Raw genomic sequence first — 26,454 nt, forward strand, 5'->3', positions numbered from 1 at the left:
AACAAAGTCAGCGATCTAACCCACTAGTTGTTGTTGTTTGTTGTTTAATGCCGCACTCTGGACCCGACAATCCACTGATTGACATCATGAGCATCGATCCATGCAAATAAGATACGATGACATGCATACAGATGATACACGAAAGGGGAGATAAGAACATATTGGAAAGGACTATACGCTTGTTGTCAGAACAGGTACAGGACACTTCTACTTATCATTCACTACCACATGGAATATATTTATAAACATTCTTTTGACATTTTATTAATATTTTCTCAATTCAATAAAGCTGAAATTACTAAATATTATTACTTCTTTGGAGAATGAGCCCTGTTCATAACATCTAATACACTTAATAGTATTTGATCAGAACTGGGGGTATTTATTGGCATAATTGTGTCATCACATTGTTAATAATTTATATCCACACCGGTGACATTAAAACCAAAATTAAACATAAAGTTTGTATACGTTATTACAAGATGTAAGATTATTAGTAAGTTGAGGCATGGTCATAAAGTTGTTTCATCACATAGTCAGCGATTTACAGCTATGACCAGACTATACAAATACAATCCAAAGCTTGGGGTACAATGCCTGACAAATGACCTCCTGGTCCGGAAGTTTGTCAGATCGTAAGAATGGTTTGCTTTGGAGCCATTTAGCCACAGCATCTACAAGTTCGCTGTGAGTGAGTGAGTGGGTTTGGTTTAACGCCGCTTTTAACAGTATTACAGTAATATCACGGCGTGTCAGCTTAATGTGGGAGGAAAGCCCGAAGTGATGCAGGTTTCAGACGTTTACCACTTCGGCGAAACCCACGAGCACGGATATGGTGCTGACAAACCTAGACACATAGTCGGGGCGAACTGGGATTCGAACCCACAATCATAGGTTTCTGGCGTGCCCAAGGGACGCAACCCTGCACATCGAATCGCGGTGTCTTAGACGACTAGGCCACCCGTACTCCCAGTTCGCTGTGCACCCTCTGAAACTGCAGCAGGCTAAATCAAGCTATATCATTACTGAGGCAGCAAGTTCAATGGGTAACATCTCACCGATCTGAAATTGAGTTTATGGACATCGTTGAAGTATGTTGGCATCTGCATGAGCAGCATATACAGACCGTAGTTGGTCAGGAAGTTGTTGGCCATGTTTGCATACACGGGACGGGACGTGAACATACTTCGCCATGGAACACTGTGTACCTGCATGAATACATAGTATATATGTAGGCCCGATGATCATCATGGAATAATATAGTTCTTATCTTTCAAATTGCGATAGGGAAATTCATGATGTGTACAATCCGTTATTGTTTTAAATGGGATGATAAACATACTGGTATACAATTTATAGCGTTGGTTAACTTTGGATATTAGTCATACACCTTTTGAATAAAGGCAACATTCCTATGACGCTAATGAGACTATATCATTCACTAATCTCATTTAATCCTAACACCTGAACGGTGCTTGATACCGATCAGTATATGAGAAGTACTAAATAAATGTACTTTTTCAAACTTGTATTGGTAGAGTGAGTGTGTGAATGAGTCATGTAGTGGATGTGTAATATGTTGGCTGGTTGTTGTTTAACGCCGCACTCAGCAATATTCCAGTTCTATGACGGCGGTCTGCAAATAATCGAGTCTGGACCAGACAATCCAGTGATTGACAACATGGGCTTCGTTCCACGCAATAGGGATACAATGACATGCATCAACCAAGTCAGCGAGCCTGACCACACGATCCCGTTAGTCGCCTCTTACGACAAGCATATCCCCTTTCACGGCAAGCATGGATTGCTGAAGACCTATTCTACCCCGGATCTTCACGGGTGCTTTCCCACTCAGCCACCGAGGTTGCAACAAAAAGGCCCGCACTCAGCCACCAAGACTTCAACAAAAAGGCCCGCACTCAGCCACCGAGCCACTTGATGAAAAAATGAATTCTTTGATTTTTGAGATAAACATACTGTATTTCAATGTAGAGCTAGGTTACCTGTAGATTTAACCGCGCTAAATTTGGGGATAAGACATTTAGGCAAGAAGTAGGCATCCCCATGGGCACCAATTGTGCTGCCTCCTTACTGACCTATTTCTTTATGCACATGGATATGAAATCTTTTCTTAAGTTGATGGCAAAGTTTTGATACCTATATTTAATACAGGGAAGAAGGGCACCGAGCATCGAATGACGTTACTCGGCCCTTTAACGAACTCGGCAAGATAGTGACAATGACATTCAAAGCGGAGTTAAGTCCCAGTATGTTTGTGTGTGTTTACCTTATAAGTGGAAAGCGTTCGTGTGAAAGAAATTAATGTGGTTTGGCGGAGTTTTCAGCGAACAGTGCATTTATAGGTGTAGGATTAAAAGTTGCCAAATTTGCTTTGTCCCTAAATTCTCTTACGCTAAGTAAAACTGCAGTCAACATTTGGTCCTCTCAGGTTTTCAAGCAAGTCTTGCATTTTCAATTAATTTGAAACCGATAGAAGATAGCACTCTACATTGAAACATAATGTAACAGTTAGACCGCCACACTCGAACAACGTCCAAACATTGTATTTTAGATCTCACACAATTTGCGACAGAAAATTAACGATATCTTAAGTTGTTGTTTTTTTAATGATCTCGAACTTTTGCTTAATAATTATCAATCACACAAAAATAAATTGACAAAATATCTTATTTGGTTTGGTTCTGACCACCCTAATACTTTAATCAATCATTTATTTTTATTGGGGAAAAGGAATATTAATGTATGTGGAATAAAAGGAATCACTCCGAAAATAGATATACTTTTAAAACTACTTAAAACATTATATTCAATCGAGAAATTTATTGCTGTAAAAAGGATCATAAAAATAACTTAAACAAAAAATGGTCGCTTTTATTCTCAGCGTTTGATTCTTTGTTCTCTGCTCAAACGGGCCATGTTTGTTTAGTCTGATTGTGTGTTACAATCTTTTTGGTTTGAAATATGACAATGTTTGTTTCCAAACCTTTATTTTTTTTAAAGAGTGTATTGGTCATTCCATGCAATCCGAAATATGTTTTTGACGGAACACTGTATTACTCCACGGCTCTGGGAACAACAAAAGATTTTTTTTTTTAAAAACAACATAAAAAACATAAGTGATCATGAATGATAGATGACGTTATTCTGTTGCTTCAACTGACCAACCAGCTGTGAAAGTCCACAGGATGCAACTATCTCAACGATACTGTGACGATATGTACTGTAGCTCACAGGAGCAATTTCATTGTGAAACAATGCCTTGATATCATACAACTCATTTCTGTTGTTAAGACCCGTGACGATCCGGGGTGGAATAGGTCAACCCATGCTTGCCGTAAGAGGCGACTATGCTTGTTGTAAGAGGCCACTAACGGGATCGGGTGGCAAGACTCGCTGACTTGGTTGATACATGTCATCGTATCTCAATTGCGAGGATCGATGCTCACTTACTTGACTTTACTTGCCGCATTCGGGTGCTTCCATATTACGATTAATGTAGTAAAGTGGGAAACTTACCATACCAGTACTTTTATCAATAGCTAGGCAGTGCATAGATATTTTGGATTTGTTGACTTTAGATACTGTTGGATAGACAATCAACTCGAGTTGCATTTGGTACAACTTTCAGCCGCTTGCAAGCGCAACGATCGCTGGCTGATGTCGCTTCGTTCTCAAACCAAAATGGCGGCTGAGTTTGACAGCGGAACAGGAAATTTTTGTTAAAAAATCTGTGGTAAAACAGAGGGCTCGGATGACACAGCCGTCTGAACCGCAGCAATCGAGGGCAAGTGAGGCGTCCCTTATAAAAGCCATATTGCATTATGAAGGTTGTCAATATGTTCCATTAAGTATGCAAATTAATCGCCTTTACTTTCGATCAAATAACGTATGCTGTATTTTATTCGGAATAGTAATTAGCAGTTTTCAACGCTCTGCTAAGCATCACAGGCGTGTTATCAATGTAAGTTCGTTTCTGATCTGATAATAAACTGAATTTGAATATAAACTACTGTATTAATTATGTGTTGAGCTTATGAATAAAATATAATGTCGCAATGTATTAAATACGAAATATTTCGAACACCTTCTCGCCTGCATGTCAGGCTGACCACGACCGTGGTCAAGTGGATAGATCGTCTGCCCGGAGAGCAGAATTTCGGATCGTGCTTCTACCTGTGAAGATCCGGGGTAGAATAGGTGTTCAGCAACCCATGCTTGCCGTAAAAGGCGACTATGCTTGTTGTAAGAGGCGACTAACGGGATCGGGTGGTCAGGCTCGCTGACTTGGTTGATGCATGTCATCGTATCCCAATTGCGTGGATCGATGCTCATGATGTCAATCACTGGATTGTCTGGTCCAGATTCGATGATTTACAGACCGCCGTCATATAGCTGGAATATTGCTGAGTGCGGCGTTAAACAGCAAACCAGCCAACGGTGTGAAGCAGGACTGAAGCCCTGAAGACTCCCAGGACTTGGACTGTTGGCCAAACACGGTCACCCGTCCGACCATATCTGAATTGTGTGTGTTTGTTTGTTGCTTAACGCCGGAGCGAGATGGCCATGATGCGTAATTAAGCTGACATGTACAAATACGTAGATTTGTAATTGCACATACGAATCATTGCCACATAACAATGGTGACAATGTAACAGATTTTCTATTTGGGAATTTTTTGGTAAATTACAAATCCTAGTACCTTTTGGGGCTGAGTCAGAGTGAGGCACCTGATCGCCAGCACACAAAGTCAGTGACCTAACCACCTCGTTACGATGACTTACATCAACTAAATCAGCAAGCCAAACCAACCAATCCCATTAGTCTCCTCTTACAACAGGCATGGATGTTTGGTTTGGTTTGCTGTTTAACGCAGCACTCAGCAATATTCCAGCTATATGACGGCGGTCTTTAAATAATCGAGTCTGGACCAGACAATCCAGTGATTGACCTCATGAGCATCGATCCACTCAATTGGGATCGATGACATGCTTCAACCAAGTCAGCGAGCCTGACCTCCCGATCCCGTTAAGCGCCTCTTACGACAAGCATAGTCGCCTTTCACGGCAAGCATGGGTTCTTCACGGGTCTACAGCAGGCATGGGTTGCTGAAGCCCAAACCTTTCCCGTCTCTGCATTAGGGTCATCGTATACTCCAGTATATATTTATTTTTATGTCGGATAAGCAATAATCATTGGATTGAATGATAATCTTTATACGTGAGTTGTTCCATAACTGTCCATTACCATACGTAGGCGATGCTGTTGTAGTGGTATAAGTAGATAAGGTAATGCTGCGTGCGTTACCGAGTCCTAGCCAGGAATAGGCCAACGATTACCTATCACTGAGTCTGATACAGTTTGGGTGAGAGAATATGTGGTCGCTCACTATGAGCCAACAATGACTGCGAAGTGCAATACCATTCACCTCACGTGGTTTCCTACGTTGACTGAATAACGATTTAATTTTCTGATGCTTAAGATATCAAGCTGTTTCATACTGGTTAGTACGCTGTTCCACAACGCCACAATGGCTGGATGACGCATCTGACGAAACAGCTGAAGACGGCAAAGGGGACAGAGATGCCTCACGCGGAATTCATTCAAAAACCAAATAGTAAGTACTGCAGCGTCAGTTCTGTATTGAGTGGTCTGGATCTCCCACCACATCACTACAGCTTTCATCTCACGTCAAAACACACTGTTTCCCTATCGATTGCAAGCATGATGTCGCTTTTCCCAATCTAACCATGTGGGTATACAGGTTCTGTGAGCACATCTCGCCATAATGTGTAGAATGAAATATTCTTTCATTGATTGACTTTGCGGTCAGCTTGACTTTGCTGTCAGCTAGACTTTGATGTCAGCTTGACCTCGTTCAGCAGTTACTGTGGTTCGGAATTAGATGGATGCTTGTAAACGATTATGATATCTCATGTCAGGAATTTCTACATTATCATAACACTTGCAAATTTCTCCATGCACAAGAGGGCCGCCTTCGTGGTCTAGTGGTAGAGCGTCCGTCCGGAGAGCGCAAGGTTCGGGGTTCGATCCCCGACCGCGTCATGCCAAATCTACATCGGAATACTCCTCGCATGTCATTATCAAATTTCCTATTCTATTCATGATCACACATCCAGCCCATAATATTATGCGGATCAGCAGCTTATGGTATATTACTTTTAAATGTACGTCGGAGTGCTTGATTTGTGGCAGATGATAAACATTTACCCAGGACTATGAGAACTTAGTAGAATATTGTTAAAGAGTGTTTAGCGCTACCCCTGGGCAACTGGTTCCAAGGCATTGTCGCCTTTTACGGCAAGCATGGGTTGCTGAAGAACTATTCTAACCCGGGTCTTCACGAGTCTTGTACTGTTTGGAGTTTCTATTCAAACATATTGGCGATATGAGATTATACTTCATTATTTATACTAAGCTCTAAGGATATTTTGAAACGTTCACGCTACACAAAATGTCATTCAAGCAGGATCATAATTGTTGGCCTTACTGTAGAAGGGTTGTTTTTTTCCAAGACGGTGCATAAAGGAGTGCATAAAAGTACCCAAACATCCCCTTAGAATTTGTACCTGGTGTGAAAGCCTTGTTTTATTCCAGTTAAGTATCCACTTGTCACGTATTGGTCCGTAGAAAATAAGTTCACTACAGTGTTGGGTTGCCTGCATTTATGTCCGTGATAAAATTGTTAAATAAATTAATTATACATACACAGTGTCTGTATGTAAACTGTATGCTTCATCTGCAGCATTGTACATACACTGTATCTTCCTGTATGGTATTCTTCCATCGTTTATGTCAGTATTTTCCAATATTATATCAAGTTCAACATAGCAATATATCAATTCATTCCATAGTTCTAAGAAATTTCTGCTAAAAGCAGAGTCCATGGTACGATTCAAACTATACCATAAAGGCGAGCGTATCCTGCCCCACCGGGGACACACAAACGTCCTGTATTACAAACACCCGTCATAAACACATGCAAATGTAGTAATGGTGTCCCAATAAAATATATAAAATTAGATGCTTGAAAAAGCATTGGCTTTGGTGTTACTTAGAGTTCAAATTAAATAGCAAACAAAATTACACTTATTGATCTTACTGGTATTATTTATTGACAGTTGCATCCATCAGAACGTTTGGTATCTTCAAACACCCAGAAGTCAATGTTTTATGTGTCTTAATATTCCAATGGTATCTCCAGTCAATAAATATAACAAATGAAAACGACTCCACCACTCACAATTGAAAGTATATGTTCCTGGTCTCACCATTAGGCGCTCACTTATCTGTTCTGTTAGTTTCAGCATGGCACACAAAGCGCTACCAGCTGGCTCTCCTGTACAGTCTTGGGTTCGCTGTTCAGGGTATGCTCATGTACAACCTGAGCATATCTATAGTGTGCATGGTGAATCCCCAACACATCTCCCACAATGCTGGAGCCAACAACGTTAATGTTAGCACCGAGATGACAAGAATTGGCACCATGCCGCTAGAATGCAGCGATGCACACAACTTGACGACCTCGAGATCCTGTGGACAGGTGAGGGTGAATTCTATCAAACTGCCCGCCTGCCTACTTGATGACTACCTACCTTCCTACCGAAAATGTATTTATCTATCTATTCTTCTATCTGTCCATCTATCCGTCTACCCATCTACCTACCTACCAACACGCCTCTCAATCTATGTGGGGGCACGGGTGCCCAGTTGTCTAAGGCGCCGCGATTCGCTGTGCAGAGTTGCGTCACTTGGGCACGCCGGAAACCTATGATTGTGGGTTCGAATCCCGTTTCGCCCCGATTATGTTTCTAGGTTTGTCAGCACCGTGGTAAACGTCTAATACCTGCATCACTTGGGGCTTTCCTCACACATTAAGCTGACACGCCATGATATAACTGGAATACTGTTAAAAGCGGCGTTAAACCGAACTCACTCACTCACTCACTCAATCTATCTATTGTGACCAATACGCAATATGGTAGTACTTACAGAAACTTTTCTATCAGTTCTATTCCTCCATCTCTCTATCTATCCATCTATAAATTTATCTATCTATATGGCTACCTACATACCTACCCTGACCGTCCACAATTGACCAGTGAAAGTCCGGGTAGAGAATAGGTCTCCAGCAACCCATGCTTGCCGACTACACATATGTAGGCGACTACACATATGTATGCTTGTCGTAAAAGGCGACTAACGGATACCGGGTGGTCAGACTTGCTGACTTGGTTGATGCATGTCATCGTATCCCAATTGCGTGGATCGATGCTCATCATGTCAATCACTGGATTGTCTGGTCCAGACTCGATTATTTACAGACCGCCGTCATATAGCTGGAATATTGCTGATTGCGGCGTTAAACAGCAAACAACACACAAAACAAAACAAACCTACCTGCCTACATGTACGTATCTACATACCTATCTATCTATACTCTTTCATCTATTGTGGCAAATGCGCAGTATGGCCGTACTTACAATTCCATCATGCGAATGCCGTCCAGGTTGAATGAATGTGAATATTTTCATATTTATTAGCCTATATGTAAGAGTTTAGGAGGCTTCTTAACCTTTTCTGGCTCGAAGCATTGCATCTTTGGTTGGACAGAAAATTGCAGTGAAGGGGAACATTGGTTCAATGCGCCAATGCGTGGGACCTGTTGCGGCAAAGGGAAGTGTAGACAGTTATCAGCATTGTCTTTTAGAATTGCTTATTTATGCCGCAAGCATAACGTGGATATATACTGAGTCAAATTAAAAACTTCACATTTCTAAAAGTAATCCCATATATGATATACAACGGACAAATGTATCAGAGAAGGTATTTTTTAATCATTAATGTCAAAAGAAGGATTTTAATTAACGGTGGTAACCATAATTTGTTCCAAGCACCTACGGTATTCGGTAATAACCTCAACAGTTTAAATCATAAGTCCCAAGCACGAGAATCTGATGGCACACAAGTTCAGTAGCGTGTATGGCCACCATGTGCGTTGACAGCTGCCACACAACGCCTCCGCATGGACCTTGTGATGCTTGTGAACACATGATTGGGAAGACGACGCCATTGTTGCTGCAAAATGGTGCCAAGATCTTGCACATTCTGTGGTTGGTTCTGGAGAGTGCGCAGACTTTTGCCAAGAGCATCCCAGACGTGTACGATGGGATTGAGGTCGGGATACCTTGACGGCCAGTCCATGACGTTGACTCCCGCATTCTGAAGGAAATTCCTTGTCAAAATTCCTGTGTGGGGTCTGGCATTGTCGTGTTGGAAGATCAAACCGGGTTCATGTGCTGCCATAAAAGGCAGAAGTTCTGGTGCCAGTACCTGGTCGCTGTAAGCAGCAGCGTTGAGGTTGCCACGGATGACAAGAAGCCTGGAACGTGCATTGTCACAGAAAGCACACCACAACATGACACTTCCGCACAATTGACGTTGACGTCTGTGTAATTGAGTCAGAATCGGCCCGCAGTATGGCCGTTGTGCTTGAAGGTGAGCAGTTCTCAGACGGTTTCGAACAGTTTGCGCACTCAGTCTACCCCTAAACAGTTCATTTCTGGTTGATGTAGCCTTCAAAAATCGGTTACGGAGGTGACGTAAGACAATCTTACGATCCTCTGCATGTGACATCACACGTGGTCGACCTGGCCGAGGGCGATCAGCGGTGGTACCCGTTTGCAGTAGACGCGTCTGTAAATCATAAACAGTCCGTCGACTACAACCCATCGTTCTTGCGACTTCAGCTACGGACGTTCCCGTCTGCAACATGCCAATGGCACGTTCACGTTGCACATTTGAAAGGCGTGGCATGACAAATGGCCGTAAAGACTTTTGTTTTCTTGTGTTTTTCTTTTTTTTGTTAATGACTGCCAACAAGTATGGCTGAAAACACGTGCGGTATTATGGCCACGTGACCAGTTGCACGTGAAAAACCACTTTTGCCACTATAGTGCTGTGCACATGATTTTGATCGATTCACCTGCACAAAAACGGGTCTTATCTGAAGATAATACGTGGCCATTACTGTTTAAATACACAATAAGGATTGTGAAGTTTTTAATTTGGTTCAGTATATTTGAGCCGGCGAACTGTCAGAATCCGTGAATCCTCAACCTGGGAACTGTGGAGCAAGTCATGCTAGGTAAACGTTACTATCTGGCCTTGAGGTTGTATGGTTCATGGGTTATGTGCATATGAAATGGGTCTCGGTTGTTGGCTGCTGAGCATTGGACAGGAATGCTATCACAACAAGTAATACTGATATGTTGTATATGCGCTTCATAATTATTGGTTGATGTATGTAAAATGTTTTACCTATTTACACGAAGCCCTCTATGCATGAGCCGTTGGCTGGGGTGACCTTGAGAAGTCTGGTAATACAAGAAGTGATAATTATATGTTTTTTTATGATGATGTTTGGATAAGATTTTATCTATAATATTTATATGAAATAAATATTGACTGTTGAACATCAAAGTTATATTGGCTGTTGAGCCATGGAGAAATATTTTCTTCAGTTATGGGCTATTATGGCGTGTATGAACTACACATGACGGTAGACCTCTACAAATAGCGACATCACACAAACTAATTCTGTATACTGAATGACAGAGCTGTACTCTTGTATAGTAAGAACCAGATTGAAAGGGGGTTGCTTTAAAATGTCAAGCGTGTCGGATCCATGTTAATCGATGTTAAAAGCTTTAACAGTAGACTTTTAAACATACGTTACAGTTGTTGATGTTAATCAAAATGGAGCTTTCTCTCCTCTTTTGTTTCACGTCCTTAGTAGTTTGCATCTTTACGTAGCAGCGATGTAGATACTGTAAATCGTGAAATTAATGCGTCTCCAAAGAATGCGACCGTTGGCCCCTAGCCAAAAATGCGACTCAATATGAATGCGACACCCCCCTCCTCTCAAGTATCAGTGGATTTATATCTAATGAAAATACAAGAGAATCCTGTATATAGATATAATTATGTATAATTCCACTGGGGACGGGGTGCGGGGAGTCACATTGATATTAAGTCGCATTTTTTGCAAGGGGTCAACAGTCGTATTAATTTGGAGACGCGTTAATTTCCACATTCGAGAAGAAATTTATTCGGCTGCTATTTAGTTTAGTCCCCAAGGTCATGCTATTCACTTGTTAATAGCTTATATAGTTTACTTTTGCTTAATAACAATATTAATATTATATTGTTTTCAATTATTAACAAGCACAGAGGTATGCAACTGACAGCTGCTCATATCCAGTAAAGCAGAGAATTATTACATTGTATATTTTGTTCCAGGACAGGAACAGTTTCATATTGAATGTTAGCAGTGGACCATGTCCATGGTTGATTCTGATAGATTATTAATGTGCTAAAAACAATCTACATTTATATTGTATAAACTTCATTTCATGCTGGCAATGCCACCAACATTGTTATACCAGAGGCCTATATAAAATATATATTCCTACCAAGACACACTGGTTAAATAGTTTGAAGGCCTTTTATCTGCCTCTGCCACGTTACTGACAGAAATAACCAAAGACCTCACAACCCTTCTCGTCTCAAGCAAGGCATTCCTCAGAAGTGTGAGTTTGTGAAGAGTTTTATCTTCCAAAAGGGTGAGTTAATGGGTTGTCAGCTTGCCCAGATTGGTGAGTTAATGAATTCTTATATTACCCAGAAGGGTGAGTTAATGATTTGTTAGCTTTCCGTAGAAGGTGAGTCAATGGATTGTTATCTTCCCTAGAAGGGGGAGTCAATGGATTGTTATCTTCCCCAGATGGAAGGGTTAATGAATTGTGATCTTCCCCAGATGGGCGAGTTAATGAATTGTTATATTTCCCAGAAGGGTGAGTTAATGAATTGTTATCTTCCCTAGAAGGGGGAGTCAATGGATTGTTATCTTCCCCAGATGGGAGAGTTAATGAATCGTTGGCTTCTCTAGAAGGGGGAGTCACTGGATTGTTATCTTTTCTAGAAGGGTGAGTCAATGGATTGTTATCTTTTCTAGAAGGGTGGGTCAATGGATTGTTATCTGTACTGGAAGGGGGAGTGAATGGATTGTTATCTTCCCTAGAAGGGTGAGTAACTGGATTGTTATCTTCTCTAGAAGGGTGAGTAACTGGATTGTTATCTTCACTTGAAGGGGCAGTTAATGGATTGTTAACTTCTCTAGAAGGGTGAGTAACTGGATTGTTATCTTCACTGGAAGGGGGAGTTAATGGATTGTTATCTTCTCTAGAAGGGTGAGTAACTGGATTGTTATCTTCCCTAGAAGGGTGAGTCCATGGATTGTTATCTTCCCTAGAAGGGTGAGTCAATGGATTGTTATCTGTACTGGAAGGGGGAGTGAATGGATTGTTATCTTCACTGGAAGGGAGAGTTAATGGATTGTTATCTTCTCTAGAAGGGTGAGTAACTGGATTGTTATCTTCACTCGAAGGGGGAGTGAATGGATTGTTATCTTCTCTAGAAGGGTGAGTAACTGGATTGTTATCTTCACTGATAGGGGGAGTGAATGGATTGTTATCTTCCCTAGAAGGGGGAGTTAATGGATTGTTATCTTCTCTAGAAGGGCGAGTAACTGGATTGTTATCTTCACTGGAAGGGGGAGTCAATGGATTGTTATCTTCAATGGAAGGGTGAGTTAATGGATTGTTATCACCCCTAAAAGGGGGAGTTAATGAATTGTTATCTTCTCCAGAAGGGTGAGTCAATGGATTGTGATCTTCACTGGAAGGGGGAGTTAATGGATTGTTATCTTCCCTAAAAGGGGGAGTTAATGAATTGTTATCTTCTCCAGAAGGGTGAGTCAATGGATTGTTATCTTCACTGGAAGGGGGAGTTAATTGATTGTTATCTTCCCTAAAAGGGGGAGTTAATGGTTTTTAGCTTCTCCAGATGGGAGAGTTAATGAATTGTTAGCTTCCCCCGATTGGTCACTTAATGAATTGTTATATTCCCCAGAACGGTGAGTTAATGGATTGTTATGTTCCTATTTTAGTTAGTTAATGAGTTGTTATCTTTCCCAGAAGGGTGAATTCACGTGGTCCAAACAACTCCAAGGTCTTCTTCTCGGAGCCATGTTCTGGGGCTACATGGTAGGCCAACTATTCGCTGGTGTTTTGAGCCAGAGATTCGGTGCCCGCATGGTGATGGGGCTGGGGGTAGGAGCATCTGCTGTCCTCACTCTCTTCAGTCCTGTGGCTGCAAGGACAAACCCTTACCTCTTCCTGGCTATGAGGCTTCTGTTTGGTATATGTCTGGTGAGTAGCCATCGAGACAGATTGTTCTATAAGAAGGTGTTTCTTACGCATCGTACTCAACGTGGTGAAAGCAGCTGATGGCTATGGCACTCGGCATTTTCTATTTGCATAAAAAGGAAATGTAGTTTTGTGAAAATAAACACCCTGAGGCAGGATAGAGTTCAAATTTCACAAAAAACATTAATGGGGGGCCCATTGTCCCTAATTTCACCATTTTTGATTTTTAGTGTCTTTTGTTAGGAAGACGACATCAACCAAAGAATACATGATTGAGTTCTAATGAACAAAACGTGGTTTGATAATGACAATTGCTCTTTACTGATAAAGATGATGCGTTTCTATGTTTCAAGTCTGTTTTCTTACGTGTCCCTTAAACAATACAATAAGGCAAACTATGTATTATTTCGTAAAATGCTACGATTTAAATTCAATTCTAAATGGTAATTCACATTTAATGTCTGTAACAAATCTTGAAATTTTGAAATCAGTGCACAGTTTTATTCTATCTTCCTGCAGATTTAGAGATTTTGTCTGAGATGTTGGCTTTGTTATATGATACTGCTATGTTGGGGTGCTGGATGTAAACAATAACGTAATTGCAGTTACGAAAGATAATCCAGTAATTAAACACTTACAGAACAATACCAATATCTTTCATGTCAATTATACAACGTGTCCTATTTCCCATGTCACTTTCAATACGTACATTGTAATTTGTACGTGTATCATGTTTGGGAGATAAGCAAACTTTGCTTGTTTGCCAATCCCTCCACTTTATGGAAATAAATATGTTTATATCAAGTCTGTTTTCAGGCAGTGATATTTCCAAGCATGGCAACTTTCTGGGCCAAGTGGGCACCACCAAATGAATACAGCAGAATCGTATCTGTTTGCATAGCAGGTGATCATACTACTATTAATAATTTTCATACGTCATACATAGAAATTAATCTGAACTGTTCTCGCTCATCGAGGTATTACTAGCTGACATGTGATGTATCCGTGTCATCAGTTGACGAAATGTCTTGTGACATTTTGAAATGATTACATATTTTACATTAGATCAGTTACATTAGTTTTTTTCAATTTTTCACCCGACGTAGTGAAATTTGTTGTGAGGAAGAGCAATTACATATACTATGTTTTACCACCAAGAGAGTACCATACCTCCATAGTTGGGGTCTGAAGGATCTAAGGGATTAGTCAGTGGTCAACATGTTCTCAAATCAGAATCACGTAAGAAACCTGTTATCACATGTGCGTGGCATCAATACCAACCACAATAGGCCCGCTGATCCCGAGATAACATCGAGTGTTTAGTTAACAGGAATGTCGACGTATCGAATGTAGGTTGTATGCAGTGTTCACCTCCGATGTTACAGGGAGCACTGTAGGCAATGCTGTTGTTTACCCTATCGGTGGACTTCTCTGCGGGGATGGCGTCAGTCTTGGTTGGCCTTTCATATTCTACACAACAGGTGAACCACTTGCATACTGAACACTATTGTTCATTGTTTAATAGTCAACAGAGGTTAATTGGATTTTAAAGCTCATGTATACATGTTGTTTGTCTGTTCCATTAACGCCGCACTCAGCAATGTTCCAGCTTTATGGCGGGGGAATCACACACACACATATACGCACACGCACACACCCCCATCATCCATCCATCCACCCATCCATGCATACATACACACATACATACATACATACATATATACATACATGATGGTAACTGATTAGTGAAATCCACGAGCATGTACACAGTGCAAACAGAGGAATGATCATTATCGGAGTAAATCGGGATTCTAAACCACGACATTTAAATGTCTTGTTTGTACATGAATGCGGCTCAAGCATTTAATCGTTTCAATTTCAGACCCTGTATTTAAATTATTTTGGAGTGTACATGGACGTTTCATGATGTTCATCGTGAACAGACAATGCAGGTAATAATAAACTGTTTCATTTCTTAGGTGGCATAGCGGCACTATGGACTCTGCTGTGGGTTCTACTTGCCCGGAACCAACCGTCCCAAGCAGCGGGGATATCAGCAGAGGAGAAAGCATATATTGAAGCTTGTCTCCGACACAGAGTGCAATTGAGCAGAGTGGGTCATGCAAGTTAGCGTACACTTACATTGTTACAAGTAACATCATATATATATATATGTGTGTGTGTGTGTGTGTGTGTGTGTGTGTGTGTGTGTGTGTGTGTGTGTGTATATATATATATATGTTTGCACTACGTCTACAGATTCAGGGGCAGTGTAGTAGCCCAGTCGTTAGAGTGGTAGCCTGTATTTACCTTTTGTATTTGGCTGGAACATTGTTAACACCGGCTTGAATCTCATTCCCTCATGCACCCCTTCACTCACTCACCCATTTACAAACTCATTGACTCATCACCCAGTTATATATTTACACTACCCGTGAAGATCCGAGGTAGAATAGGTCTTCATCAACCCATGCTTGCCGTAAAAGGTGACTGCTTGTCGTAAGAGGCGACTAATGGGATCGGGTGGTCAGGCTCGCTGACTTGGTTGATGCATGCCATCGATCCCAATTGCGTGGATCGATGCTCATGTTGTCAAACACTTGATTGTCTGGTCCAGACCCGATTATTTACAGACCGCCGTCATAGAACTGGAATATTGATGAGTGCGGCGTTAAACAACAACTAACCAACATATTACGCATCCACTACATGACTCATTCACACACTCACTCTACAAATACAAGTTTGAAAAGGTGCATTTATTTAGTAATTCTCATATACTGATCGGTATCAAGCACCGTTCAGGTGTTAGGATTAAATGAGATTAGTGAATGATATAGTCTCATTAGCGTCATAGGAATGTTGCCTTTATTCAAAAGGTGTATGACTAATATTAAAAGTTAACCAACGCTATAAATTGTATACCAGTATGTTTATCATCCCATTTAAAACAATAACGGATTGTACATATCATGAATTTCCCTATCGCAATTTTAATGATAAGAACTATATTATTCCATGATGATCATCGGGCCTACATACATTCTATGTATTCATGCAGGTAAACAGTGTTCCATGGCGAAGTATGTTCACGTCCCGTCCCGTGTATGCAAACATGGCCAACAACTTCCTGACCAACTACGGTCTGTATATGCTGCTCACGCAGATGCCAACATACTTCAACGATGTCCATAAACTCAATTTCAGATCGGTGAGATGTTACCCATTGAACTTGCTGCCTCAGTAATGATATAGCTTGATTTAGCCTGCTGCAGTTTCAGAGGGTGCACAGCGAACTGGGAGAATGGGTTGCCCAGTCGTCTAAGACGCCGCGATTCGTTGTGCAGGGTTGCGTCCCTTGGGCACGCCAGAAACCTGATTGTTGGTTCGAATCCAGGTTCGCCCCGACTATGTTTCTAGGTTTGTCAGCACCATATCCGTGCTCGTGGGTCTCATCGAAGTGGTAAACGTCTGAGACCTGCATCACTTCGGGCTTTCCTCCCACATTAAGCTGACACGCCGCGATAATACTTTAATACTGTTAAAAGCGGCGTTAAACTAAACCCACTCACTCACTCACAGCGAACTTGTAGATGCTGTGGCTAAATGGGTCCAAAGCAAACCATTCTTACGATCAGACAAACTTCCGGACCAGGAGATCATTGGTGTGGCATTGTACCCCAAGCTTTGGATTGTATTTGTATAGTCTGGGCATAGCTGTAAATCGCTGACTATGTGATGAAACAACTTTATGACCATGCCTCAACTTACTGATAATCTTACATCTTGTAATAGCGTATACAAACTTTATGTTTAATTTTGGTTTTATAATTAATGTCAGCAATGTGATATAAATTATTAACAATATGATGACAAAATTATGCCAATAAATACCCCCAGTTCTGATCAAATAATATTAAGTAAGTGAGTACTATTAGAAGTAATATTATTTAGTTATTTCAGCTTTATTGAATTGAGAAAATATTAATAAAATGTCAAAAGGATGTTTATAAATATATTCCATGTGGCAGTGAATGATAAGTAGAAGTATCCTAGACCTTTGTCAGGTAGTTACTTTGGAAATCTTACGTGCGCTTGCCGACTTGCAAGCGTATAGTCCTTTCCAATAAGTTCTTATCTGCCCTTTCGTGAATTATCTCCCTTTATCAAGGCCACTTCCGGAGATGTTTTAGGTTCAAAATGGCGTCGAGCAAAAGAGCATTTATGCGGGAATGCAGAAGACGTAAATTTGCATTTTGACAAGTTAAATGTGCGTGAACTCAAGACCTACTTACGGAATCATGAAGAATACGTTTCAGGGAACAAGTCGGACTTGATTTTGTGGGCCAAAGGTGGAAGTGATCTTGGCAAACGATCTATTGAAGATGTAAATACAACCGATGTGGTCAATGTGAGACGAAGACGATTTGAGAAGTTTCTGTCACCTCTTGGCGAGCTTTTACCAAACCCATTACTCCTGAAACATGGCTGGGATAGCAATGTTGAACTTGTGCCATCATTAGGTCAAATGATTTGTATAATTATTTGGTTGTGAGCAAACAGCGGGCCCAAACAACGCTAAACGTCAATTGAAAGCTAAAGTTTTCTATGAAGACAGACACGTCCATACAGTCCACTATCACCATATATCCAAGTACTTTTCTCATTGTTATGTCAGTGCCAAGGTGATTCCTTCAATACCAACACAGAACAGGAAACTAAAACCGGATTCTTATATGTGGGTGTCCCTGTCCAAGGTTACTGGCCGAGTACATACTCCTGGTTCCAACTGTAGTGCAGGGTAAGTAGATCTAATAAATTACCATCAAACAGTAGCTCTAAGGTATCAATTTTTTTTATTGAAAAGTACCAGAACTGGATGTATGATTGTTCTGCAATTGAATGAATTTTGCAAAACATAACCAAGCAACAATATTGCATTTTCATGGTGCATTAGACCCTCTGTATACTATATGTGCATGGTATGAGGTGGTAATGCATAGCAACATTTTATTAATCCTACATTTTGTGTTATGCTACTTAAACTTTTGGCTCTGGAATTAGATGTGTTCATCCATTTTTAATTAAATAATCAGCGAACAATATATCTGTTTCAGTGAGGATGAATCCTGCAACCTTGTTGCTGCTGTCCTTTAAGCTTCAGCTGACATCTCAGAAAAGAAACTTGAGGGATTGCATGCATCTACTTCAATGGAATGCAAGTCGAACCAGCCAAGAAAACGCAAACTTAGCCCGGTTAAATTACAGGATATGCCATTCACAGAACACCAGTGGATAGAACATAAAAAGATATCAACAATTTCAAAGCAAGATGCTTCTTATGAAAGTGGTAAATCAACTGTTAAACCAATAAATGTGGATAGATTTGCTCGAAAACATGCAGGTTGGTTACTGACTCAAGAGGATGTTGTCAATATGGTTGAAGAAACAGATGTTACAATACCTTCCCTTCACTCAGTTGTTTTAAACTATGCAGACAGCTGTGATTTGAAATGTGAGGAGTGTGCCAGACATTTTTCACAGTATTTCAGTGATTTGTGCCTCTCAGAAAAAGACTGTGTAACCATAGAAACGAACACACGTGGACAAGCAAACAATGAATTGTGGAGCTCAGCAAGGGAAGGCCGATTAACCTCTTCCAATTTTGGACTTGTCTGTAAACTGAAACCATCAACTGCCCTTGATAATGCAGTTGAGACAAAGTTTGGATATTCATCATTTGATAATGATAGTAAAAAATGGGGACGTAGTCATGAGCCAATTGCAAGGCGAAAGCATGCAAATCTGCTGAAAAAAGATAATCCGAATGCAAAAGTTTTTACAGGTGGTCTCTTTGTGCGGAAGGAGTATCCTCATCTCGGATCAAGTCCTGATGGTGTTGTTCAGACTGGAGATGAAACTGGTCTTCTTGAAATTAATTGTCCTTACAAGTGGCGCCTTTCCACTATGCATGAGGCAGCAGAAGACCCACAATTCTGTTCTCCACTTGAGGAGTGGAATTCATTTGAAAGTAAACCATACATATTACTATCAAATACAAGGACAAATGGCTCTTTCCCAGATGAAGTGGTGTGATTTGATATTCTTGACTCTTAAGGACTGTCATGTGGATACACTTTGATTCAAAGTTCTGGGAGGGTTGCATCAATACCGTGAATGTCTTTTATATCAAAGCCATTCAGCCAGAGCTTTTCTCAACTCGTTTGAAACGAGGAAAGCAATTGTATCCTGTGTAATGGACTTTATTAAAAGGCCTTGCACATCAACCCAACTTTATATCTGAAACGTAAACACAGCAGCTTAAAGTGTGCGTTCAGTGGGTGGTCAACTTTAGTTCTTAAAGAACTATGTGTGTATGGACTCTTCACAAAGACGTGTTCATTCTACTAGCTGAAACAAATGTAGTTCCCTCTGTGCCTATTAAAATGGGATCATTTTAAAAATAAGGAAGACACAACCTTATAACCACTGAAAAGTTTAATTCAATCATAACATCATAAATATATATGTAAGTTTTACAAATCTGAATTTGAATTACTTATGCTGGGCAGGATTGATGATATTAATCATGTTAATTGTTTCACATCAGGATGTAAACAGGCTTCTGTCTTTTTCCCTTTTCAGTCGGATGTCATGTTTATGAAATGAGCACTGTCATAAAGCATGAAGAAGGGTCTTATGACATTAAAAGTTTCAATACCTGTCTAAATCCTAACGGCTGTTTGTCCTTTATGTCACCGGCTGTTATCGTTTAGTTATGGACAGTTGCAGAATTGAATCCCCAGTTGTGAGATACCAAAAGATTCTATTTAGGAGATAAACCTACTGTGTTTTCAATGTAGAGCTAGGTTACCTGTAGATTTAACCGCACTAAATTGAATTTGAAACCGAACGCGTATGTGTGGGTGTGTGTGTATGTGTTTACATCATAATATGAGCAGCAGACGACAAATGTCGTTTACGTCTTTGTTCAACTGATTTTTTCAAAACATATTTCCGAAGATGTTTGTGTTATTATAATCACCAGAATTGTCCAGATTGGAGAGTATAACGTCAAAATCTTCGTCACTCCATTCATCTGCAGGATCGACATAGACATCAGCAAAATTTCCTATGTCAAAAGTTCCCACTGACACGGAATTCGTGAGCTCCGCCATCTTTATGGGCAAGCACAAAGTGCACATGCATATCCCTACGCGGTAAATAGGCCGTTAAACCAGCTGTTTCAATCAGAGGGGGTTTATTGTGATTTAATAGCCTCTAATTGACCAAACAGAATCGAGTAAATTCCAAATTCATGGTAGAATAATATTTAATCGTGGGTACATCAATGGACATAGTGTTTCTCTCCAAGGTGCTGGCATTGGGATAAAGGGTTGAAGAAAGGACTGATTCGCGCAGTCAGTGTGTGTCCCCAATGGGGGAGTGTGACTGTGACAGGGTGTCTCAGGGAGCATCTGAACTAGCATTAGTATTAATATTAAAAGTCAAAAGTCCTAGCTAGTGCAATCAGACATGCGCATTCAACAGTTTTAGAATGACATATGCTTTTATAGTTTTTGCCAGTTACATGAACCAGACTTGTTAACGTTATTTGCCACGACTTTGACCATGGATGAACATAAATTTCATGGTCTAAAATAGAAGGCTGATATTTGAGTTTTCACGATGGACACTGTGTGTACACTGTAAAACATTTCAACACCACAGTGTGGAGGCTGAAGGTTTGTCAAGTGAACACACACTTTCCAAATTTTTGTGACTTTCTTGGCCAAAGTAATTGGAATGACCCCTTGCACAATCCGGAAATTCTTCACACGTTTAATTGCCATTTCAACATATATTCTTAAATTTACTCTGTGTCTTGTTTCTTCAACTTCTCTTCTTAAAAATCTTTTATTCGTAAATCGTGGAATGTGTAACTTCACACCTAAGGGTGTTGTCAGTTCAGAAATGGGAAATCCTTTATCAGCCATTATTGAATCCCCAGGTTCACAGAAATGTAGCAGGCCACATAATTTGGTAATTTGTTGATCACTAGTACTACCACACCAAAGATCAGACAAAAAAGTTATTACCCCAGCAGGACTAATACCAATCAATGATTTGTAAGTCATATGCGACTTGTAATTGGAGTATAAGAGGGTCCTGTTTGTAAGAGGTTGTGGTGTTTCAGTAAAGATTTCAGTACAGTCAATGATAACTCGGGTATTGGGGTATTTTCTAAATTTCTTAGGCATTGTTTTCTTAACGACTTTCATGTACAAGTTCATTTTCATGTTATTGTGTTGAAACCAGCCATGGTGTTTTCCTCGAGCACACTTAATCTTTGTTACCTAAAATCGTTGGATATTCCAGTTTGGGTATTCCAGTTTATTAGACATAGATTAGGTCAAGACAGCAAGTCCATATTATAGTATGGGGGCCTACTTCATGATGCCTGTATTGGAATTACCAAGTGTTCATGGTAACAGTAAGGTGCCTATGGAACTGTGCTTGAGCTTGTTGTCTGTATGGCTATACTTGTGTTTCCATGTTGACAGAATGGCGCCTACTCCATGGTGCCTGTTGTCTGCATGGGTATAGCTACGTTTGTTTGTGGCTTCCTGGCTGATCTGCTCATATCTAGGAAAATATGTTCCGTTGGGGTTACACGGAAGATCATCGTTACGCTCGGTATGTTAAGTTTAGTATATGTGAGTGAGTGAGTGCGTGGATCGATGTTCATGATGTCAATCCTTGGATTGTCTGGGCCAGACTCGATTATTACAGACCGCCGTCATACTGCTTGGATATTGCTGAGTGTGGCGTTAAACAACAATCAAACAAAAAGAATGATGAGTCCCCACTGATTATGAGTGAGTGAGTTGGGTGTAACGCCGCTTTTAACAGTATTCCAGTTATATCACGGCGTGACAGCTTAATGTAGGAGGAAAGCCCGAAGCGATGCAGGTCTCAGACGTTTACCACTTCGGTGAAACCCACGAGCACGGGTATGGTGCTGACAAACCTAGAAACATAATCGGGGCGAACCGGGATTCGAACCCACAATCATATGTTTCTGGCGTTCCCAAGGGACGCAACTCTGCACAGCGAATCGCGACGCCTTAGACGAGTGGGCCATCCGTGCCCCTTTAGTATATGAATATGTAGTATTTGAGTTACTACAAACATTAACTAGAAACAGCAAATCTATAATGTTGCATATGTATGACAGTTAATCTAGATGGTATCGCAGCTCGTCATATCCTAATGTTACCACATACTCACAGTTAAGAGTTATATTTCAAACAAATGATAAATTATTGATTTAATATTGCAGGTACGCTCTTTCCTGGAATTTGTATGGTTATATTGGCGCAGGCCGAGCGTGGCCAACACCTGTTTGCTGTCTCGATGCTGTGCCTTGCGGTGGGTTTTGTTGGGTTTGGGATGTGTGGATTCAGCACCAACTATGTCGACATCGCTCACCAGTACGCCGGCATTCTATCTGGTATAGGAAACGCAATCGCCTCTCTACCAGGAGTACTAGCTCCCTACGTCGTGTCAAGGCTTACTCCTAACGTGAGTCTACTAGTCAAATAAACACTGCAATTGTATTGCATTACCAATATTGTCTGAATTACGTCAACAATAATGATTGTATTACGTCAAAAATAGTTCCTGTATTACGTCAACAATAGTACCTCTATTACGTCGGCAAAAGTGCCTGTATTTACGTCAGCATTAATAACTGTATTACGTCAACAAAAGTACCTGTATTACGTCAACAATAGTACCTGTATTACGTCAACAAAAGTGCCTGTTTTTACATCAACAATAATGACTCTTTTACGTCAAAATAGTGCCTGTATTAGGTCAAAAATAGTGCCTGTATTACGTCAAAAATAGTGCATGTATTACATCAACAATAGTGCATGTATTACATCTACAATAATGCCTGTATATTACGTCAACAATGATGCATGTTTAAAGTCAACAATGGTGCTCTATTACGTCATCAATAAGGCCTTACTATGTCGAAAAATATGCCTGTTGTTTGTCATGAATGGTGTTTGTATTACGTTTTACTGTTCACTGAATCATAAGATAACGCATTCAGCGAGTTGATCTTATTTACATAATGTCATCAATTAGTGTTTCACTTTCCATACCAGAAACAGGTTTTCTCGAGCTGTCGATTTACATTGAATTTCCTCGGTGCGCTTACCTTATTTTAAGGGGTATGCATATTAATCCACTTTCATTGCAAAATGTTACCTAATTTATTTGTACAAGTGGAATTAAATAAATATAATTGGGCACTGTGCAGAACGGCAACGCTTCTCTGTTTGTGTGGCGTGACATATGTCTTTCTAGATGTCGCGCGTTTCTGTTTCTTTTCTAGTTTATATAGAGTAACATATTGCATTCTAAATAGCGTAACTGTGCACTGTGCTGTCGAAGGTGTCGGAGTTATTTAGTTGTTATCAATTTGTTTATAATATTTTTTTAACGACGCACTCTAATATTCAACCTATGTGACGTCTGTCGGTAAATCCTCGAAAACCCTATCATTTGGGATACGACAACTGGGATACAATGACATGCAAGAAACCAACTTATTGAAGACCATTTCTAACACGGGTCTTCACGGGGATTGTATATTACAAAAGCACCATAATGTCCGTATGAACGAATAATGGCTACAGAGTAGTTGTAAATAGTATTGATGTTGACGTTCTCACAAGCATTATAAAACCGGGTTAACGAAGTGTGATTGTATCATTTTTAATGGAGCACCATCTGAATAAATTCAAAAATATGTATATTCAGGTTATATACTTTCCAGGGTACCCGCTCTGAGTGGCAACTGGTCTTCTATGTGGCTGCTGGGGTTGTTTCTTTGGCGACGGTCATATTCATTCCGTTTGGATCAGGTGAGCTACAGTCGTGGGCGCAACCTAAAGAAGTGGAGCAAACCGTGTTCATTGGAAAACAAACTATGCAAGACGAGGCTCCTATTATTAATGATTGCCGAAAAGACGCAGAAGTCATTCATGTATTTAAGAATTGAATTTCACTTTGTGTGAGTTCACTGGAGTATGAACTTTCATAGTTTCGCAAGCTCCGATGTTCATACAGTTTGGTCCTCACTCTATGAAGGTTCATACTTCAATGAACTCAGACAGAGTGAAAGCCAATCCTTATATTTTTTTAAATCAATAGTTTTACCCCAAAGGACTTTGATCTTTGATCAAAAGAAAGTTTTCACTTTAAAAATAGTTGTATAAAAAGCAAAAAAGCTGGTACAGATTTGAACCCCCGCAGAAAACATTCGCCCAAATGCAACATGACCACAACCACAACGCAGATTTTCGAACGCAGCTTTCCAAATCATGTATTGTTGAAAACGTGCAAAACGTGATTTTGAGACATTGGTCCAAATGCACGTGCGTGATTGTGGCATAAATACCGACGTTGGATAGAGCAGGCATTCAGTAAGCAAAAAAACACCAAGAATATGCCCTGACTTACACAAGCGCAACGAAACAGAGCGATCGGTATGGCCAATATGGGGGCAACTCAACGTCAGATAGCCAGAACCTTCAACTGCTCCCAGACCACCATCAGCAAGTTGATAATCCGCTACCAACAGACAGGACAGACTCAAGACCGGCCAAGATCGGGAAGACCGAGAGTGACAACCGCTAAATCCGGCAGATTCACCTCCGAAACAGATGTGTGACGGCGACGTCAACGGCGGCAACAACACTAGGGCATGCCATCAGCAGACGAACAGTCCTTCGACGACTTCGTACGGCTGGTATACGAGCCTACAGACCCTTCCGTGGAATGGCCTTGACCCGTCTACACCGTCAACGCAGATTGCAATGGGCACGAACTTACGTCGGTGGCAGTGATGCGACAGAGTTCGAGTTTTTCGACGAAGGGGAGAGCGACTGGCGCCAAACTGCATTAGAAAAGTTCACCCGTTTGGAGGTGGAGGCGTCATGGTATGGGGTGGCATATGTGGCCAGATTACAACACGGCTAGTTATCATCCGAGGAAACCTGAATGCTCAGCGATACAGGGATGAAATGTTGAAACCGGTTGTGGTGCCCTTTATTCAACATCAGCCAAGAGGATTAATTTTGCAACAAGACAACGCAAGGCCTCACACCGCCCGAATTGTTCAAGACTACCTGAACAACGTTAACGTCAACATATTGCCATGGCCACCTTGTTCTCCAGACATGAACCCCATTGAACATCTCTGGGATCATGTTGATCGTCAGCTGAGACAACCTGTACCGCCTCCAGCGAACCGACAGGAACTTGAACAGACTCTATTGAACTTATGGAACAGGATTCCTGTTGACGTTATCCGCCGACTGACGACGTTAATGAGGAGGCGTGTGTTGGCGTGCATGGATGCCCAGGGTGGTCACATTCGCTATTGATGACGTGTTACCTGTCTACTGTCACTCAGTGTCATTGATGGACTCTTCATGCACTTTTTCAATGAACTCTGATTTGTGTAATTTTTAATTTGGACACCTTGACTTGATTGAGGAGAATGCAATATCGGCACTACAATGCATTTTCATTCTAATTCATGGAAAATGAGTTCTGTTTATAAAATAATCATCATTAATCTCACATATGCCTTTGTTTTTGGTGTTTCGTCAAGTGAAGTAGGTGAAAACTTTCTTTTGCCCGTTAGTTTATACACAATTATATTTCGTACGCGTGACTTCATGTTTACACTGACAGACATACAACAACCAGCTGTATCGTGGAATAAAATAGTTCCTCAAAACGAGAGGTGACATGCTCTCATGTATGCTCAACATGCTAAACAGAGACAACTTTTGTAGTTGCTTCAGAACGAATGTACTCAAATAAAATCCTCAGTAGATGAGAAAGGTCTGTTAAGAACTACCTCAGTGAGTCAGTCACAATGACCCCGCGTCGCAATACATTTACATCAAGTACAAGACGTCAAAATGGCCGACACGATAAACGTGACGGGAGAGATTTCCAAAGTTGTTAATGAACATATGTGTTCGTCATCATTGATCAACTCGCCGATCAAAGGTGATTAAAGAAGTGTCAGACAGACGCTAAGGTAAATTCACAGATT

General features: G+C 40.7%; 1 protein-coding gene across 1 annotated transcript; it reads left to right on the forward strand.

Moving 5' to 3' along the window:
* Positions 1–5,393: 5,393 nt before the first annotated feature.
* Positions 5,394–25,970, forward strand: LOC124114182 (uncharacterized transporter slc-17.2-like). The gene is made up of 10 exons (XM_046474763.2): positions 5,394–5,635; positions 7,341–7,582; positions 13,077–13,310; positions 14,124–14,211; positions 14,693–14,788; positions 15,287–15,420; positions 16,369–16,518; positions 21,872–22,004; positions 22,651–22,892; positions 24,160–25,970. The coding sequence occupies exons 1-10, from the start codon at positions 5,557–5,559 to the stop codon at positions 24,382–24,384; spliced, it is 1,623 nt and encodes a 540-aa protein (XP_046330719.2). The 5' UTR covers positions 5,394–5,556; the 3' UTR covers positions 24,385–25,970.
* The last annotated feature ends 484 nt before the right edge of the window (positions 25,971–26,454 follow it).

Source organism: Haliotis rufescens, unplaced genomic scaffold (genome assembly GCF_023055435.1).
Source record: "Haliotis rufescens isolate VD_foot unplaced genomic scaffold, xgHalRufe1.0.p SCAF_4, whole genome shotgun sequence".
Taxonomy (NCBI): domain Eukaryota; kingdom Metazoa; phylum Mollusca; class Gastropoda; order Lepetellida; family Haliotidae; genus Haliotis; species Haliotis rufescens.

Excerpts from the sequence above, each read along its gene's own strand:
- LOC124114182 (XM_046474763.2), top strand. The coding sequence starts at position 5,557 with ATGACGCATCTGACGAAACAGCTGAAGACGGCAAAGGGGACAGAGATG. Across the intron at positions 14,212-14,692 it reads CGTATCTGTTTGCATAGCAG|GGAGCACTGTAGGCAATGCT; the intron begins GTGATCATACTA and ends CCGATGTTACAG. Across the intron at positions 22,893-24,159 it reads TGTCAAGGCTTACTCCTAAC|GGTACCCGCTCTGAGTGGCA; the intron begins GTGAGTCTACTA and ends TATACTTTCCAG.